We start from the raw sequence: 18,534 nt of genomic DNA on the forward strand, positions 1-18,534 counted from the left end.
CCCAACGGCGTTCATAGGGGGTGGCGCTGGGGAGGCCAGGCTCAATTCAGGCAAGGGCCGTGGCCACCCCTGGCCCCCCCTTGGGGGCACCTCTGGAGCTAATACCTCATTGCTAATACAGTTGGTCATGCACTGCTGTGTATGTGTGGACTCTTTTTTACCATGCTTAAGCCACTGGACAATGAAGGTTTCCATATCAATGTAGATAGTGTCCATGTACATGCAAGTTGATGGGAAGTGAAACCCTGGATCGCGGTGTCATTAGAATCATTCTCAAACCGACCTGAGCCAAGGCATTCAATGGCAAGCAGAAGTTCTGCTGACCCGAACCCACTGACAGGAGTGGAAAAGACACAACGAGCAGAAATATGCTGGGGGAGAGGATTAGGCCTGAAGTGGGAAACATAGACAGTGTGATGCACTGCTTAGTTTCTGTGACATACTTTGCAGGTGTGGTGGCTAACAAATTGAGATATTTGGCTGAGTAATAAAACAAGGACAATAAATTATTGGAGTGCATACATTTTTGAGCATTATTTAACAATCGTGCTCTCTACTGATTTGGGTTTATACAATATTTATGCTCAGTAGCTGCTTATTCTGTTTGTGCAGCCCCTTAAAATATGGTTTTAGCTGTTTCAACTGTGCCTATTATTTATAAATGAAACATTTAGGATTAGCATACACCCAAGGCAATTATGGGTCTTTTATGAAGCGTTTAAGGCTCTGGACTCTGGGGCAGAGGGCCGTGGGTTCAGTCTCTCTCCTACTGTACCATTGAGCGAGGTACTTTACCTAGATTGCTGCAGTAAAAACTCTATAGCTGTATAAATGGGTAACTATGTAAAAATAATGTAATATATTGTAACAATTGTAAGCCACCTTGGATAAAGGGATCTGCTAACGAATAAAATATTAATATGTATATATGAAATATTTCCCAAAATATTCTGTTCTCTATTGCCCCCTAGTGTTAATTGAAATGACTGTATACTAAGACTAGGTGCTTGGAAAGATTGGGTTATTGTTTGAATCTTGGTTTCCAGACCCTGTACAAGCTGTGATTGTATGAGTTAATCAATGCTAATGTGCTATTTTCCAAACAAGTGTTACTTATTGTCATGTCCAAACCACCGAATTAATTTGTCAAATCTATGAAAAACAACACGTAATACACACAACTGCAGCAGACCAGCGTGGGTAAACCATAACTGTCCATTTCAAAATACAGGTGAAATTGTTATTAAGATTAAATTGGGGAAAAAATATTTACAGCTGCTGGTAGAATAAACAATACAACCATACAATAAATGTTGATGCTTTTTGTTGGATTTAGTATTTCCCAGTGTTGTGTCCTGTCTGAATCTACTCCAGTGTTTTCATTTTCTGTATTTATTTTTTTCATTGGACAACATTGCATAACTTCAGAGGATCTGAAATAAATAAAAATGTAGGCCTATAGAAAATCTGATTAGGAAAATTTCTTTCCACTCCTTATGTGAGAATTTCCTGAAAGAACAGCATCTAGTGGAGTGCAGTCTGTAAGAGAGATGCGTGAGAAAAACAGTTGGCTAGTGTGTTCTGCTTTTTAATCAGACGGGAAGCAGGAAATGATGTCACTTGGTAACAAACAGGATGCTGTGATTATAACACAATGAAAATGCTTGGCTGTGTGATTGAAACGCAGAGCCCAGAAACTGGGCCGAAATGGGGAAAACACACACTGGAGGGGGTGGGTGTTGAGCAGGTTGCAACTCAAAGGTTTTACCAGATGACTGATTAGAGTGATAGCAAGTGTTTTGGCCTATGTGTAACACACTATAGGTATAGCCTGCTAGTGGAATAAAAACAATATAAGGAGTGGCGTGTCACACGTTTGTTAAACAGGTGTTTATGAAGCCCCATCTGTGAGCGCAGTGCATTATTGTCTAAAACGCAGGAATGGCAGGTGGGTGGTCAAGGCTAGAAGAATACGTTTTTTTGATTTTGTTTTAGTTTAGTTTTAATTCATTCAGCAGTTGTTTCAGGTCGTAAATACTTTTTTGTTTAATCCATGCTATTTCAGCCTGTCTGTTGATCGATGCAGAGAAGTTTTAGGCAGTTCTCAATGTGCGCACAGAGACGGGCAGAAAAGCGTTTGGGGTTGCTGCTCCGACTGCAGGGAATGATCTTCAATCTGACCTAAAACTGCAGGAGCTTGTAGGACTTTGTGTGTTTAAACCTAAATTGAAAATATTGGAGGAGGGCCTATGTAGTTAAAATTGTGCTTCTTCTCTTAATTGTAGCTGTATTTACTTTGTTGTTTATTGGTGCTGGATGGTATGGTTGCTGTATTTTGATTTCCCTATGTTGTGTTGTGTGTTTGTTGATGCCTGTCTTGGCCAGGACACTCCTATAAAAGAGATTTTTAATCTCAGTCCATTCTTTTCCTGGTTTAAAAAAAAAAAAAAAAAAAAAGATGGTTTAATTGCCTGACGCTGTGAGGTAATTGAAAAGCCTTGACAATGAACCCTGAAAGCGCAGCAAAAGCCTTGTCAAAGCACCTCGAAAGCGCTTGAAAAGGGCTTGAAGTCGGCTTCTGAAAAGCTGGAAGCGCCCTGTCTGCTGCTGGCCTGTGCTCTGGTGGATTGACAGCAGTGTGCGATAGAAAACCCCACAGCTGTAGCCATCTATACTACCCAGGTATATATGGACCTGCAGTGAGCCTATACTGTTGTAGTACCGCAGGCAGCCGGCACACTTGTACCGGCGCACATTGCCCACCCTCTCTCTGATTGAGACGGCCTTCACAAAAGCAGGGTCCATGTAAACACTGTTCTTAATAACCAGCTCTCCACTTTTGACCGAGGAGCCAGCATCGCTGAGCCCGCTCTCATCCTGGCTGGCGGCCGGGAGCTCTGCAGGTCCACAGTGTGGGCTCTGCTGCTGGGAGCTGCTGGGAGCCCTGGAGCCCTGGGGACTCGGCTCCCTGTGCTGCTGGCCTCTCCTCTGGTGCATTGAGAGCAGTGTGTGGTAGAAAACTCTACAGCTGTAGCTCTCTCTCCAGCCCTGCATCAGATGGGCCTGCAGGGAGGCCAGACTCTGGTGATACTGCAGGCAGCCGGCACACTTGTACTGCAGCTCATTGCCCACACTCTCTTTGACTGAGTTAGCCTCTACAAAGACAGCATCCAGGTGAAAAGCACTGCTATTCACCACCGGCTCCACACTGCTGACCGAGGAGCCGGCATCGCTGAGCCCGCTCTCATCCTGGCAGGCAGCCGGGAGCTCTGCAGGACCACAGCGTGGGCTCTCCTGGTTGGCGCTGTGAGAGGAGAGGTGGGCACTGGCACTCACTGCCCATGGAGCACAGGGCGCTGACCTTCCCAATGGGCTCCTCAGGCCTTCCTCCGCTCTGTGTCTGCTCCCCAGACACCTGTGGGTCCAAGTCAGAGGGGCTGCTGGGTGGCAGGGTGCTGGACTCAGAGAGCCCAACAGAGTCACACCTGTCAAACCAAGCCAGGATCTTTCTCTGCATGCAGACTCCTAAACCCTGGTCCACTGAATCTTGAGTCACTGCAATAGAGAGAAACAGACACTTTAGAGGCTCTCTGTTTTAAGGAAAAGTTAATATAGTATTCCATTGAAACAGTCGGGTCAGGCATGTCATTGTCTAGGTACCCTTTTAAATTACATTTCAGTGGATTCTCCAATACAAATCAAAGTTTATATACTACCAACTGATGTTTTTGGTTTTAACAAATTAGATCTTTAAATCAGTATTTTTTGTTTTCTAGTAACTTAACTATAAAATATCAGATCAGCAATTGGAATTAACATTTGGATTTTTTTTTTTTATTAAACCATCAAAAGGGATCTTACTTGTGGTATTGATGGGGTATTTGGCAGCTGGAGTGCAGACGGGTTTCAGTGTGGTCAGGAGAACTATTAATTCGTGTCCAACTCTGCAAGGTCTTCGATGCAAATGGCTAGGCTCAATAATACAAAAGAGAAAGTTAGAAAGGGATTTCCATAGACATCAGAATTGAATCTTCACATTTTAAATCTTTGGCTGCTGACATCAAAAGAGGCCTAGTGACATCATAGAATCGCCACATTTTGAGAGTTTTCATGTAAGCTGGCCTGGAGAATGGCCCTTTTTCCTTCCTTCAGTTCAACAGCCATGCAGTAGTAGCAGCTCATGGCCCCACACAATGTGTGGGCATAAAATAACACCAGCTAATGCGACTTCAGTGTTTTTAAATTTTAAACAATCCAACTCCATACACATGCTGCAATTTACCTGCACACTACTGTTACTGTTACTATACTATACACAACAAGCAATGCACTAATAATAGCAACATCATACAACAACCATGACACATTACTGTGGGTATTACTCCAATGCAATAATACTGTAGAGGACGATTATGATTTAAAAAAAAATCACTTCGCCAACAAGCTTTCCCATAACAGCACCATTGCATTATCAGACTGTTTGGTGTATATTATTATTCGATTACCCTACATAACTGCAATGTTTACCTTGGTACAAGCAGATAATGTTCCCGGGCGGAACAAATTCAAGTGTGCTAGGCCTGCTGTCGCTTCTCTGTGGCAAAATTCAGTCTTCGTTAAAGAGCAAAATCGAGTCGCTGTCTCTCGCTGTGCAGTCTGCGCTTTGTGACACCCGCGCGCTCTCTTAGTACGGTGTCCGAGGTTCCAAAGCACGGGGCCGTGACGCCGTTGCTAGGCGATTAATTGATACATTATTTGTGACGTAGCGCTTCAATGCATTTCTAATAACTTCATGTCACTGTCTATATCCGCTTCATAGAGCCGAGTATAAAGGGGCATTTGCGAACCATTGCGCATGCGCAAATCATTAACCCAACAGTACTGTAGACATAATGACAACCCCAGGAGCCCATGCAGTTATAAACGGAACAGCAATAAACAATATGAATCAACAAGTGTGGAAAATAACAAAGTGACTGACTATAGGCCTAGCATGTATTTAATCACATATTGAAAAACGTGCGTTGATTTTGATAGTTTTCATCACCAGCGGCCAGTCCCCCTCCCCATCCCCATCCCAAGAAAGACCCTACAATGTTAAAAATCCGTGGTTTAAAGCACCTTATACACCCACCTTTACGCACGTATAATCACAGGATATGTGTCATGAAGTAAGACGTATCTTTTCAATATCATGCTCAGCTGTCATCCCTGGACCCTTGTTAACAGACTCAGGGAGTTGCCAGTTAGTCTACACTAAGCATGGCCCTCACACTTGCGGCTCAGACCGTGTCTCCGCGTCAGCAGGTGTCCAGCGCGTCTCTGGCGGATCCATGTTCAGACGCATCTGAAGCCGCGGGCAGATATTTTACATTCCCGGCATGCACTTGGGCGCACATGTATGCCTCCTTGTCAGCTACATGTCAACACGCGTAGGCCTGGTCACACCCCAGCTGTGCACATGGCACAAAACATGCCTGACATGGAGGCAGCCGACCCAGTTAGTGTGATCGGGGTATTTTCTGAAGAAAACAAACTATTTGGAAAAGGAGATGTCAGATACATTCACAGGGTTGTATTTGTTTTTGGTTGAAGTGATTGATTTTTAGAAAAAAAGCAAAGTTGTATCTATAAAGTGTGTGCTGTCTGAGATAAGGTGCAAGTTGCCTTTAAATCTGAGCTGGACAAACTTGACTGTCTTGTTACTGTATTTTTCTTATTGACTTATTTATGCTGAAGTGCAGTCTATTTTTCAGTAAGGCCATCAATGGAGAACCAGCATCTATTATTTGTTGCTTCCCCAGACTTTTCAAACTTGTTTTATTACAAACTTTACATTTCATTAAACGTGTCACCTTGAATGACCTGTTCCTGACTGGATTTTCAAATGTGCAAATCCCCAGGAAAAGTATTGAGCTGAATCTGGAGACTTCTTTGGCAAATAACGCTTTGAAGCGGCACTGTCCTGCAAACAAGCACACAATAAAACCCTGTCAATTGAACAACAGCCCTGTTGTGAATGCTTACCTGTGCACAGTCTTGTCTGCCGCTACACTTGTTCTTTGTGAAGGTGGGCTGTAATCTCTCTAACCTAACCTGGCCCTCAGTACCCAGGCATTCAACCCTGATGTAAAAAACCTTTTGCTTTCTATCTTTTAAATGGATGTTTCTGAATCTGTGTAACTTTGGACTGTTTTATTAAAGCTTTAGTACAGTGCACTCAATTAAAACTGTGGTCAGATTAAGTGCAATGAATTTAACACCTGGAACTGAAATGGTAAGGGTAAAGTATTTAAAACGCCCAATTAATATATCTGAATCTATTATTCTTTGATGGCTTTAGTGGAAAATTTAATTTTCCTGTAGCCTATAAATATTTACCAATTGCAAGCCTATTGCAACAGGACACTCAGTTACCTTGATAAGTTGTTTTAAAGGTGTACCGCAGACTGCCACTTTAAGCATATCATGGAAATAAAAACATTACATTAACCGCATTTTTAATAAATATTTTAAAATGGCAGAAAAATGTATGATTTTTGTACAGTAGCAGATGCTCATGAATTGCCTTGCAGGTCCATCTGTGCTTTTTCGATCGAGGCCCATATTTCAGGGGTTTTCACTTCTTTGTTCGATTTGTGTTGGAGTGTGTCGTTGTGATGTTGGCTTTCACCCTGAATGGACGCTCCAGCGTTTGTGTGGATGTATGCCCTCTTATTGGGACTCTGTTCACCAGTTTTCACTCAATAAGAGGGGAGGCATATGTTGGTTTTCAACACAGTGTAGTGCCTGACCTTGGAGCATCTGCTCCGCTTTGTTAAGTAGATGCTTTTTTCAATAATTTGCTCTTTGGTTGTTTTTGTTTCAGAATTCCAGCTTAAGGGTTTGGTATCCGGGGAAACGGATTAGGATTTCAAGCTAATTGTGAAATAAATGAGCACCAGGTAGAGGGGCAGAGACTGCACAAGATCCAGATTTTGGGGGTGGGAGGTGTCAGAATCAGAGAAAATGCTAATATTTTATGATTAAATTCCAGAAAATGTACCTTAAGTAGTTGTCACAACACAATTGGTGTTTGAAGAATTGATGACAAGAAGCAAAATTAATTCCTAAGCATCCATTGAATCTACTGCTTTTAGAACTTGTATATAGAAGATATAAAATAAAACTATAATAAATTTAATATATCTTGAAATACATTTATCGCAAACATATCAACCCTTACAAGAAATTACTTGATCTTTTTAAATTTCTATAACAGTTGAAAGCACAGACAAGGAATGGAGATTTGTTTTCCCCACTGCTGGGCCAAGATTGTATTCTACCATGTGGAGCATTCTGCTTTTTAACAATCATGTAACATGAGCACACAATGGATGGCCATTAAGAAGTCGAACTAGAAAGAGTAATTTGTATAATAATAGTTCAGTTATTGATTGTGTTGTAAAAAAATATGCTCAAGTCTGGTTAAGGTATTGATTTTGTGAATAAAGGATTTATTTAATCAAAGTGGAAGTTATTTTGCAATTGGGTTAAGTAAAATAAATAAATACTTCTAAAGTTTTCCCCCAAAAGTACAATCATGTAAACTTAAAAAAGCAATAACTGATGGAGTTTGTTTTCTGTCCAGAGGTGCTGTGGAATAATTTCAAACGATATCAGAAACAAACATTAAGTGCAGCCATGAATGTTCCTGTTGTGTGTGTGTGTGTGTGTGTGTGTGTGTGTGTGTGTGTGTGTGTGTATATATATATATATATATATATACACATTATATTATATTATATTATATTATATTTAGTCTTAATTGATAGGTGCATAAGTCTTCTGACACCTGAAAAGCTTGATAGATCTCTAAAAATCAGAACCTAGTCAATTTTTAATGAGACCAACAAACATCAGTGTACCAGGTATGTTTTCATTGTTTAAAAAAAACAAACAAAAATAAATTCAATTTTCTTGTTGACATCAAATTAAAAACAGTGTGAAGGAATAACATTTACACTTCAGACCTTTTTTTCCATATAAATATACATTATATACAAAATAATCTTATAAAACATAGATCAGTGCTTCATAATATTTAAATTAACTAGTGAAATACTAATCTTTAAAAAATAATATTATTGGTTCCGTTATTCAATACTAATTATAGGCAGTCCTTGGTACGATAGTCTTTTTTTTTTTTTTTTTTTTTTTTTTCTCTTTGTCTTTATTTGATTATGGGCAGTGTTGCATAATAAGTAGTAAATTGTACTTCATCTTGAATCCTGTTGGCACTGTGTTTAATAAAATGGTCTTTCTTGCAACATTCCTTTGATTATATATATAGATTTGTTTTACTCAGTGGCGCAAAGGATCCAAGAAGAGAGGGGCACAAATTTTGTTTAAACCCATTTTAAGGCTTAGTGATTTTGGGCTGCATACAGTCTTTATAAAAGTTTAGCAAAAACAGTCATTTCACATAGATAACAAGACCAGTCTCAAACATTCTTATAAAATGAACCGTCTCCAGTGTTTTTTTTTTTTTTTTTTTGATAAACCGGTTGAGTTTTATTTCTTCAGTTGGAGAAATCTGCTACGTTCCCTTTTCTTGCATAGCACACAACCTCGAGGAGGAGTGGAATTAGCTCAAACCTCTCGCAGTTTTTCATGGCTGTTGGTTTTTGCTGATTATCACAACAAGGTGGATTATCTTCAGGGGGAAGTTTCTGTTTTTTTCTTCTGCTCAGTTTTATTAATGTACATGTTTTTTAAATTGTCTTCCTTACGTGCCTGTCAGTATTGTTCATTGTAAATCTTTCGGGTCCATACCCAACAAGTGAAACATCCACAATTTTGTCTCAGTCCCGTCACGGCTGTACATTCTAACACTTATTCAGAGAAGAGTCATATTGCATTCCTGGAGCAGGCGTCTGCTCTATCCAGTTCTCAAGTTTTTAAGAGCAGCAGTTTGCATTAAAATAATTCTCAGTCTTTTTCATTTTTTTGTAAACAGTCCAGAAGATATTCCTCCTTGATAGTGTTTTTTTGTATATATATCTTCCAAAGTTTATACCTGTAAAAGAAAATAAGGAAAGGGTTAAATTTTATTGAATTTGATGAAAAAATAACAAGAACATTCTCCAGATAATTAAATATTTACTACTTGTAGTATTTGTTTTCATTGGGATGCTTTCAATTACATGTTTTACTTGGCAAAAGTGTCTTGTTTTTTCTATTAATTCTTGTCAGTGTTTGAGCAATATGTCCGAAGTCAAGCAAAGGCCATGGCTGTTATTAAACCTACGAGACTAACCAAAACATTCTACAAAAATGTACATTTAATTACAAAATATTGGTGACTAGAAATAAACAAGGTGAATTTCAATACGTTTTCTGTTTACAGGGGAAATATAAGGTCCCCAATTCAGCATGTAATGAATGAGCAAAGACCTAAAATAAGACCATTCGATTTAAAAAGGTAAAGCAAGAGTAGAGGGAAATGACAATTTTATAAATTGGGTTCGTTGACCATAATAGAACATTATTAGATAAACAGTGTAAACATTAAAAGCTGATGTAACCTAAATGAAAGGATGTACTTTCGTTGAAAACATTTATTGTACAAACTGTGAAGAAGATTAATGTATTTACCTCAGTTGCTATGACACACTCATTCCTCTCCTCCGCTATTACAAACACAGACTGGTACATTGAATCCCTTGGGGAGCATATCGTTGATATCCTACACTCCGGCTTTTCACTGGGAAACACAAATACAAAGAATGAATTTTAAATGCAAGAGGAAAGCAGATAATATAGTCATTTATTGTGGACTGAGCATAAAAAAAAGTGACAGCAAAAATGTGTATGTTTCATAACAATTTGTGCAGAGTGGTATAAAATATTTGACAGTTCTGAAATACTGATATGATATACCACTTAGGAGGCACTTTTCTCAAACTAGCACAGCAGTAGTGAGATTGATTAATTGATGCCGTAGGTTTAACCTAAAGGGCCTGTCTTTGTGGGCTGTGATGAGAGATGGTTTGGCCTGTGTTCATGGTGGTCCCTTGTGGCCTACAGAAAGAAGCAGTTTCCTAATGTGTGTCAGGGGTTGGCCAGGTCAAACACACATGCCGGTGTGTATAACAGCCAAGCCTCTCTCAGACAATATTAATGGGATTCTTTTCCTCTTCTGCAGCCACCAGAGACCAGGAGAAAATAAAATTATAAAAAATGAACTGTCCATGAAGTAGACTGGAAGGAAAAATGATCAAATGAAATACATTCACTACATACTCATTTCAATGCTTACCTGTAAATTCTAAGTGGTATTTTTTCTTCTAGACATTTTTCATGATTGTGACATTTATCCTCTTGAGACATGTCATCTTTGAAGTCTTTCGCCGAGTTGTAGTCCAAATGGTAGTTTTTATGTTTGTGGTTTGACTTTTCGACAGCGCAGTCCACCTCTAAGTCCACTTTCTTGTTAGTGTTTTTAAGCTGGGACGCTGGGATGAGGTTGTCTTTCTGGAAGTCTGACAGGTTGTTCATGGTCTCAGAGTCCTGTTCGTCCTGACTCCTTTGCCTCTGGATGTGCCTCAGAACGATGACAACCATGCAAAGCAACATGAGCAGAGCGACAAGTCCCACTCCCATGGAGATGGCAACCCAGGGAAAGGAATCCTTTAACTCTCGGTTGGGCACTGGCCGGACGACCAATGCACAGTGGGGGCCTGTGAAACCAGCCGGACACATGCAACTAAACGATTTGCCGTTATCTCCAGAGTGACAGCTTCCTCCGTTGCTGCAAGGCTGGGACATGCATTCGTCCATCACCTGGTTGCAGTTTCTCCCGGTGTAGCCAGGTGCACACACACAGTTGTAGTCGTTTATCCTATCGATGCAGGTGCCTCCGTTGCCACAAGGGTTAGTGGCACACTCGTTGATATTAATCTCACAACGCTGGCCTGTGAATCCTGAGCGACAGCTGCACACCCTCATCTTGCTGTGGATGACACACAGTCCACCTACAGAAATAAAACGGTCAATTAAAAATAAAAATCAGACACTACTATGTAAATATCACAGGCATCAGCCTCTATTTGTAGCCCTGGAATACTAAATAAAGAGCAAACTGAACAGTAGCTAATTTGTGCTGAGATGGATTCTAAAATGATCAACTGTGTGCCTGAAAGAACTCTATGCATACCATTTGCGCACGGAAGGGTAGTGCATTTGTCGACTTTCTTTTCGCAGTTGAGTCCAGTAAAACCTTGAGGACATTGACAAACATAGCTCCTTCCATTGTTTTTCTCCTCCCTGCAGATGCCATTGTAAAAACAGGGTGAGTCTGCACAGGTCACAGAGCTGTGTTCACAGTGGGTCCCCTCAAAACCTTGAGGACAGGTGCATCGGTAGCCATTTTCAAGATCCTGGTGAGAAAATAATTTAAATATTTACCTGCAGGGGAAATTCCTACCAAAGCTACATTCTGTTGAACAGATACAGAATCTCAGACTCAGGATGTGTATTTCAGATCTAAAAGGTGCTTGTTTTACTTTTAGCTAGTTTATTATTTTTTGGAGAGATGGTGTTAGAGAGGAGATATCCAGGCAAATTCAATTCACCTGTACCGGATATGAATAATCTATTATTAAATTCCTTCAGATGTCAATGTTATTGAGAGGTCATTCACACACATTATTTCACATCTGCCAAACTATTCTCATACATCGAGGAAAAACAAAAACAGGAAATGCTGCTCCTGCTACAATGTCACAGGAAGCTGAATTTGCTGGCAGAGGGTGTCTTACCATGCACTTTCCTCCGTGTTTGCAGGGGTTGCTATCACACTCCCGAACCTCCATATTACAGTCTACACCAGTGAAACCAGGTCTGCACGTACACGTGTAGCTTCCTTGTCCAGTGTTCATACATGTGGCCCCGTTCTGGCAGGGTTTATGATGAGTGCAGTAGTTTAGATCTGGAGATAAACGTAAGACAAAGGATAGGGCTTGAATCATACATCTAAACTTCAAATGGACTCATCTTATAATAGTTTTTTTTAAACATGAATGAGAGTACGGTCATATTATAAAACTGGTAACTTCAATAAAGATGAATCCTAGAAGACTTCTGATGGATAGGAGATTAACCTTTAACCTGTGGTACCCTCATGTTTTAAAATGTTATTCCTGCACAGTTAAACTAATTAACATTTATTACCCATGTGATATGGGCATAACAAACCCATTGGAGTTGCTTACATGTATACTGAAAGGTTTGTACTGTAAAGAATGACATCACCACATCTTAAGTGACACCAGGGTACTGTAGGTGACTTTATGCCCCTAGCATGTAGAGAAAAGAAAGCTGCACTCCACTCACCCTGCTCACAGAACAATCCGCCCCAGCCCTCTTTACAGTTGCACTGCCAGGGCATCTGACAGGTACCGTGTAAACAGCCAGGATGTCTCTCGCATTCATCACAGAATTCACCCTGCCAACCTTTCCTGCACCTGCAAGAGTCAGACAGGACCGCATTACAACTGAACAAACTGCAGTCCCATTTCTGTCACCCACACTCTCATCTGAAGTGCAATAATGCATCTTGCAATGTGTATGAATCTTACGCACAATATGGTTCTCATAAAGCCACATCAATTACAGGTTCCATTCTACAGACTGAGTGCAATACATTCTGAATAAAGAATAACAGGATGTGGATTTTAAATCACCGTCTTAAAACCTTTCATCCTACCTTAAATATAAAAAAGTCATATACGTTAGCTTCTACTGTCTGTAAATTAAATAGGAATGATTGAAAAGGAAAAACGCTATAAAACAGGGATGCATCTTAGGGGTTTATCTCTCCTAACTAGGTCAGCTGTATCAGGGAAATAGAAACAGTGGATTGCAATGGATAGCATTTGAATCTGAGAATAAACTGTTGCTTGTATTGCGAAGCAGTGATGCTCTCTGGTGTGTTAAAATGGAAAGCGTGAACATTGCTCATCCAGGCACGTGTAATACATTTTCAATACATGTACTTACACACACTCCCCTGGCATCGTACAGTTTCCATTTGTCATGCTACATCCCTCACGACAGATCGCTGCAAAGGGAAAGAGAAACAAGGGCATATTACTCTCCATGAACACTTGCCTTATCTTCCCACTTGACTCGGCCACACACAATAGGTTTGCTTATCAGTTATACAATTTGAGATGTATATATGTCTTATCTTATTTTGTGTTTTAGCATGTCACCAAACATGCACCGGGTTTTGACCAGCTGAACTCCTGTCCTTTTAGTTTTATACGTCTTGACCACAATGTTTTAGTTTTTTTCCTTTTTTTTTTGGTCTTTTTTATGAGCAACTGACTCAAACCTGCTCTCTTTGCCTGCTATGCTCAAGAAGCCTGTTAATTTGCTGCTGTTTGTGTTGTGTTGTATGTGACATTGATTTTGCATGGTTACAAGACCAGTGTTTAACGGCTGGTTAGCCCTCAACAGATGCTTGCTCTCAATAGCGGACAGCTGCTCCATTGTTGTTTGTAGGCTGTGCGAACCATATTTGCAGCTGCTGCACTCCTGCTCAACAATAGAGACCGCAATTTAGTGGCGCGTGGCGGATAATAATGCTGCGATTAACCCGGCGCGTGCTGCTCTTCTAATAGAACGCTGGCCTGGGATTAAGAAACCCTGCACGCGTTCAGAAAAGGAGAGAGAGAGAGAGAGAGGGAGAGGGAAAGAGAGGGAGAGAACAGAGAAGGGGGTGGAGGTAGTGAAGATTTCTCCAGCATGCGCTTGCTAATTTATATCAAAGCAGACCAGAGATGGAAGACAAAAATGGGAAGATGTGGCGGCACAAATTTGGGTTGGTCTTGGCGCCAGTTTCAAAAGCCACACAAGCCAATTAGAGCCTTACCGCGAAATAGGAAAGCCCCGACGGTGGTAGCAAAAAGCATGCCCAATTAAAGATGGGATTTGACCAAGACACCACGTTGTAACCGTGCCTGCAAGCTTATGCTACTTGCTGTTCTGTTTTTGTGGATTCTCTTTAGTCAGTCTTCCTCATCACGTGTATTGTCACAACACAGCACAAACAGCACTCAAATATAGGGTGTATCAGAAGCAAATGTCACAGGTCAATGGCATAGATCGAAGCCTTCTGAGGTATGGTAATTTTGTTTTGTAATTGTGCTGTAAGAAACTAAGCTTTTGAGTGGTTAAAAAAAAAAAGGTTCTCTGATTGCAAGGCTACAAAACAACTGCAATTGAGGTATGCAATAAAGCTACGGTGGCATTCAAGTTAACCATCAACATAACAATTGCATATTAAATTGAAGGATTACAATGTACCAAAGGTGTTGTTAAGGTCACCCCCCCTTGGAGGCTGTCACAAATCCTTCGCAATGGACTGCAATTCTATTACAACAACCTTGTCCAATTGAATTACGTTTTTATAAGCCTTGTAGCATTTCCACGGTAGATTATGCATCATTCTAGTGACGGAAAAGTGGCTGAGTTTTTTCCTGGCTTTCGTTTTATTCTGCTGCATTTGGGATTAGACAGACAGGACAAACAAGGCTAAATGCAGCCCGGCTGCTCTAAATCTGGGCAGCTGGTATCTCTGTTTACATCCTGTGTATGTCTCCCCTTATACTCAATCTTTACAGTCATGCAGACTGCGAAAACTCTATATGGAGACAGCTATGTGCTATTGTGTGTTATTAATTGCTTAATTGAATGTGACTTGAAAATAACGTGCATCCTGGGAGAAACCCCAAGATCTTGTAGGCCAGTAGATGATGTTCACTGGTTGCTTACGTTCTTCGCAGTATTCTCCCTTCCAGCCAGGGAAACAGGATTTTTCCCCTTCAGGGGTGCAGGTGTAGTGGCCAAAATGGTCATCCCTGGGCGAGCATTTTTTGGAACACCTTTCGCCGTAGTAATTTTCTTTGCAGATGACCCGGTAAGAGTACCTTAGCGTCGTCTCCTTGTCGGCCTGCACATCCTGAGACCACTCATCTCCTACTTCCAACTTTGTTTTGATGGCAAAAAAGCTAATCATTAAATCTGGGTTGAATTTGTCTGAAATGGTAAAAGAGAAAAAAAACAGAAGCATTATTAGCACCCGCACTCATAACATTTTAACTGTCATGTTACAATTTTACATTTTGCATGGTCAAATTATTTTTCAAATATATATACACATTATGTACCCTGCAGAAAATGTTGAATTTGAAATAAAAATAATATTCCCAATGAATAACACGAATAAACGTTTTCAGCTGAACACCAGTTGTATTTCTGTCCTTTCAAAGCCCCCCCTCTCCCCCTCAGCCTTTCTTTCAAGTGCACTGGGTACTGCGATTGAAATTTCCTCTTCCTTTATGTCAGCAAAACATTCACAAGCCATTATTCCTTTTCCAAAGGGCGGAACAGAAAAAGGTGTAAAATACAGGAAAAGGCAGTCAGAGGGTTTTGGCAAGGTTGAAATATTCTCACCAAAGAACAGCTCACTTTCCCACGCCAAAAATAACTCAAAGGAAGTGCAATTGTGTTTGAGTACAAGAATGAAAGAAGTGTTTTATAGCACGTAACAATGCAAATACCGGACAGCTGCCGATAAACAGCAAGTTGCAGAAAAAAATCAAAACTTTAAATTAAGTTTAAATGTATGTGTTTTTAAAGAATATATAATGTGGCGAAAGAATATAATCGCATCGATAGCGATGTAAAATGTGGAGAAAGGTTTCCCTCTTGTGGTGAAAAAGTCTTGACTCACCTACAGGTTGATACCAGGCTTCAATTATGAGAGAAAAGGATCCCTAAAAGCAAAGAAAAGCACACACTTAATAACGTTGTTTTAAATAAATTAAGAACACAAAATAATAATTAAAAAATAAAATAAAACCAGCTTTTCACAGGTTTTAGAAGTAAAATTGTAATTACTCTTTTAAAACATGCAATTAAGTATTGTACCAATTAAACCGTAAAAATAGTCTCGCTAGTCTATACTGTGAAGGCTACTTTATAATATACATATACATATATGTGTGTGTGTGCATGTATATAAAAGCAACTAACTATTTCTCTCCCAGCTGCATTAGCCTATATGTTGATGAACTGCACACACTGCACATGACAGTTCGTGGTTTGATATCCTCTCTTTTGCACATTGGAATTTAGTGTATATTTTATTTGAAAATAATGTGAAAATAATTAGCTACAGAGCTATCTTACCGGATATCCAACTATCTCCATGCGAATGGGTTTGCTAAAGCTGCCTGCCTCCAGGATGGTGAAGCTGTTGGCACCCAGGACCGGTGTGGTCACAGTGCCAAAGTAGCATTCACCTGCAGTCACCACCGCCTGGTAGTTCTTCAGACAGACCTTAAAGAAGGTCCTGCAGTCCGGTTTGCACGAATGCCCATTAGCTAGCAAACCCTGTGTATTGACAAACTGCTGCAGGTCGAGCTCGAATACAGCGGATCCCGAGACCTTGAGAAAAAGGTGAGACAGACACAATGCATTTTAGAGAGCTAGTTACACTAACTATGTCAAAACATGGTCAGAGAAAGCTTTACCGGTCCCAATATCCACAAGAACACCGCTAGTAATCGTGCCATTTACCTGCGTGGAAAGTGAAATACTCAGTGCGATGGCAAAGATGAACCAAGCTGCCATCCTTTCTGCGTCTCTTTGAGAAAACGTTTTCTTTTTCTTCTAGACCTTTTATTCCAAGTAGTGAGGCTGGAAGGACGGGCACGAATGAGCTTCACAGTGGATCCTTCTCCTTTCCCACTTTCCAGAGCCGTCCTTTCTGCAATGTCTCCAAACTCCCAAGCGCAAACCTTAAGATCCCAGATCATCCAGCGGGGCAGGTTAGATGCACATCATCAAGATCAATATCCAGAGTTTTGGTCCCTTTCTTAGTAGATCCACCTAGCAGATCCTCCAAAAGACTTATTGATTGGTGTATTTTATTTGTGGCTCTGGATGCAATGCGGCTGCAATGTGTTGCTTTTGCAGAGACGTGTCTTTATTTTAGCTGCGGTACAGTGGAGTTCTTGGTGGCAGATCCTACTATTCCTAAATGGAGAGTGTTTCTCGCTTTCCCCAGTTTATATAGTTGCCTTGCTGCTCATTATATAAACTGTCCATCAGCAAACGCCGCCTACTTTCCACCCCCCTTCCCTTCTCCAACAGCACTCATATCCAGATTTAATACCCCACCGCTATGTTGACCACCAAAGGAGACAGACTGATTATTAACAAGCCGAGCATCTGTTGATATATTTACAGCACATAGGGGGAGGCATATAGGTTACATTTTTGTATTCTCTAAATTGATGATGCTTTATTAATAAAAGAACCCGCCCGTGGTGGGATTTAAAAAAGGAAAATAAAATAGAATTTGAAAATCTCGATAACAAATTAAATGAAATTACAGTTACAATCCATCTTTCCCAGTTTCAGTGCACACCCCTCTCATTTGCTTGGTTAATTACATTGCATTATTGCGGCCAAGCACGACCCCCTCCATATCATCGGTATTATGGGTTAATAATCCTTGGATGTTGGACATAATTTAAAAAATCACGTTTACACAATGGAAAGAATATCACGTGTATGAAAACACGTTGTTTTGATACGTTGTTATTTAGTAACCGTTTACAATTTTATTGAAGATTTAATTAAAGATATCAATTTGTTCTCATCCATTGATGCATTAGCTACTCCCTTAGAAGTCACCTAGTGTCTTTAGATTGAAAAATGTATAGACTATTGAGGATAAGGATGATTATGATGATGATTACCCTATTAGTTTTATTTTTTTTAATTACAGTTGTATTACTCTTCCAGAAATTGAATAGCATTAATACATTCAGTCCAGCTCATAGACTACAAATACATCAAAGTGTATACAATTATAAATAAACGAATATCATATTTAAAAAAAAATAATAATACTGATATACAGGTTTTATAACGCTCGGTTTGTACCTGTAGATCTCTCCAATACCAAAATGCTCCCTGAAGACGCAGCCTGTGGCTTGGCATTGACACCCAGCTAAAGGGTCCCTATATTGCGTGTAAAGTAACTATTTTTGGGCTGTTTTAATTGGGCTGCAGTGTGTGCCTGGTGGCTGGCTGGCTGTCGTGCGCCTGTAAGGCTCACCCGAGTGATGGCGGCGCGCCTCTTATTGTCGGGTCGTGTGCCCCTCATTAGAGGCAAGCACAGAGAGCCCTTTCATGTGGCTTTTTAGTTAAGATTGTAAAAGCGATGGGGGAGATAACCATTCAGCTGTATGATAATGAGCTCCCATCAGAATCATGCTTCCTCAAAATCATAACCCCTTGTGCGCTCCTGCTTTTTGGAGATGGGAGGACAGTGTGCAATAACGCAGACTGAAACAGGTTCCCATTCCTTTTTTTTTCCACAAATGTCGGCCTAGAATAACAACACGTACTCAGTGCTTTATTGCTATACTGAAACTGGTATTTGAAAAAGGACAAATTATGAATACACAGTAC

The 18,534-nt window shown here is 40.3% G+C and overlaps 1 protein-coding gene across 1 annotated transcript; it reads right to left on the bottom strand.

Moving 5' to 3' along the window:
* Positions 1 to 7,475: 7,475 nt before the first annotated feature.
* dll4 (delta-like 4 (Drosophila)) lies at positions 7,476 to 17,101 on the bottom strand. Its single transcript, XM_066694399.1, has 11 exons — positions 16,630 to 17,101; positions 16,240 to 16,497; positions 15,782 to 15,824; positions 14,821 to 15,084; positions 13,042 to 13,102; positions 12,376 to 12,506; positions 11,802 to 11,971; positions 11,198 to 11,420; positions 10,301 to 11,015; positions 9,637 to 9,745; positions 7,476 to 9,058 (listed from the first exon to the last, which is right to left on the bottom strand). The coding sequence occupies exons 1-11, from the start codon at positions 16,681 to 16,683 to the stop codon at positions 9,053 to 9,055; spliced, it is 2,034 nt and encodes a 677-aa protein (XP_066550496.1). The 5' UTR covers positions 16,684 to 17,101; the 3' UTR covers positions 7,476 to 9,052.
* Positions 17,102 to 18,534: the final 1,433 nt, after the last annotated feature.

This window comes from Amia ocellicauda, chromosome 21 (genome assembly GCF_036373705.1).
Source record: "Amia ocellicauda isolate fAmiCal2 chromosome 21, fAmiCal2.hap1, whole genome shotgun sequence".
Taxonomy (NCBI): Eukaryota; Metazoa; Chordata; class Actinopteri; order Amiiformes; family Amiidae; genus Amia; species Amia ocellicauda.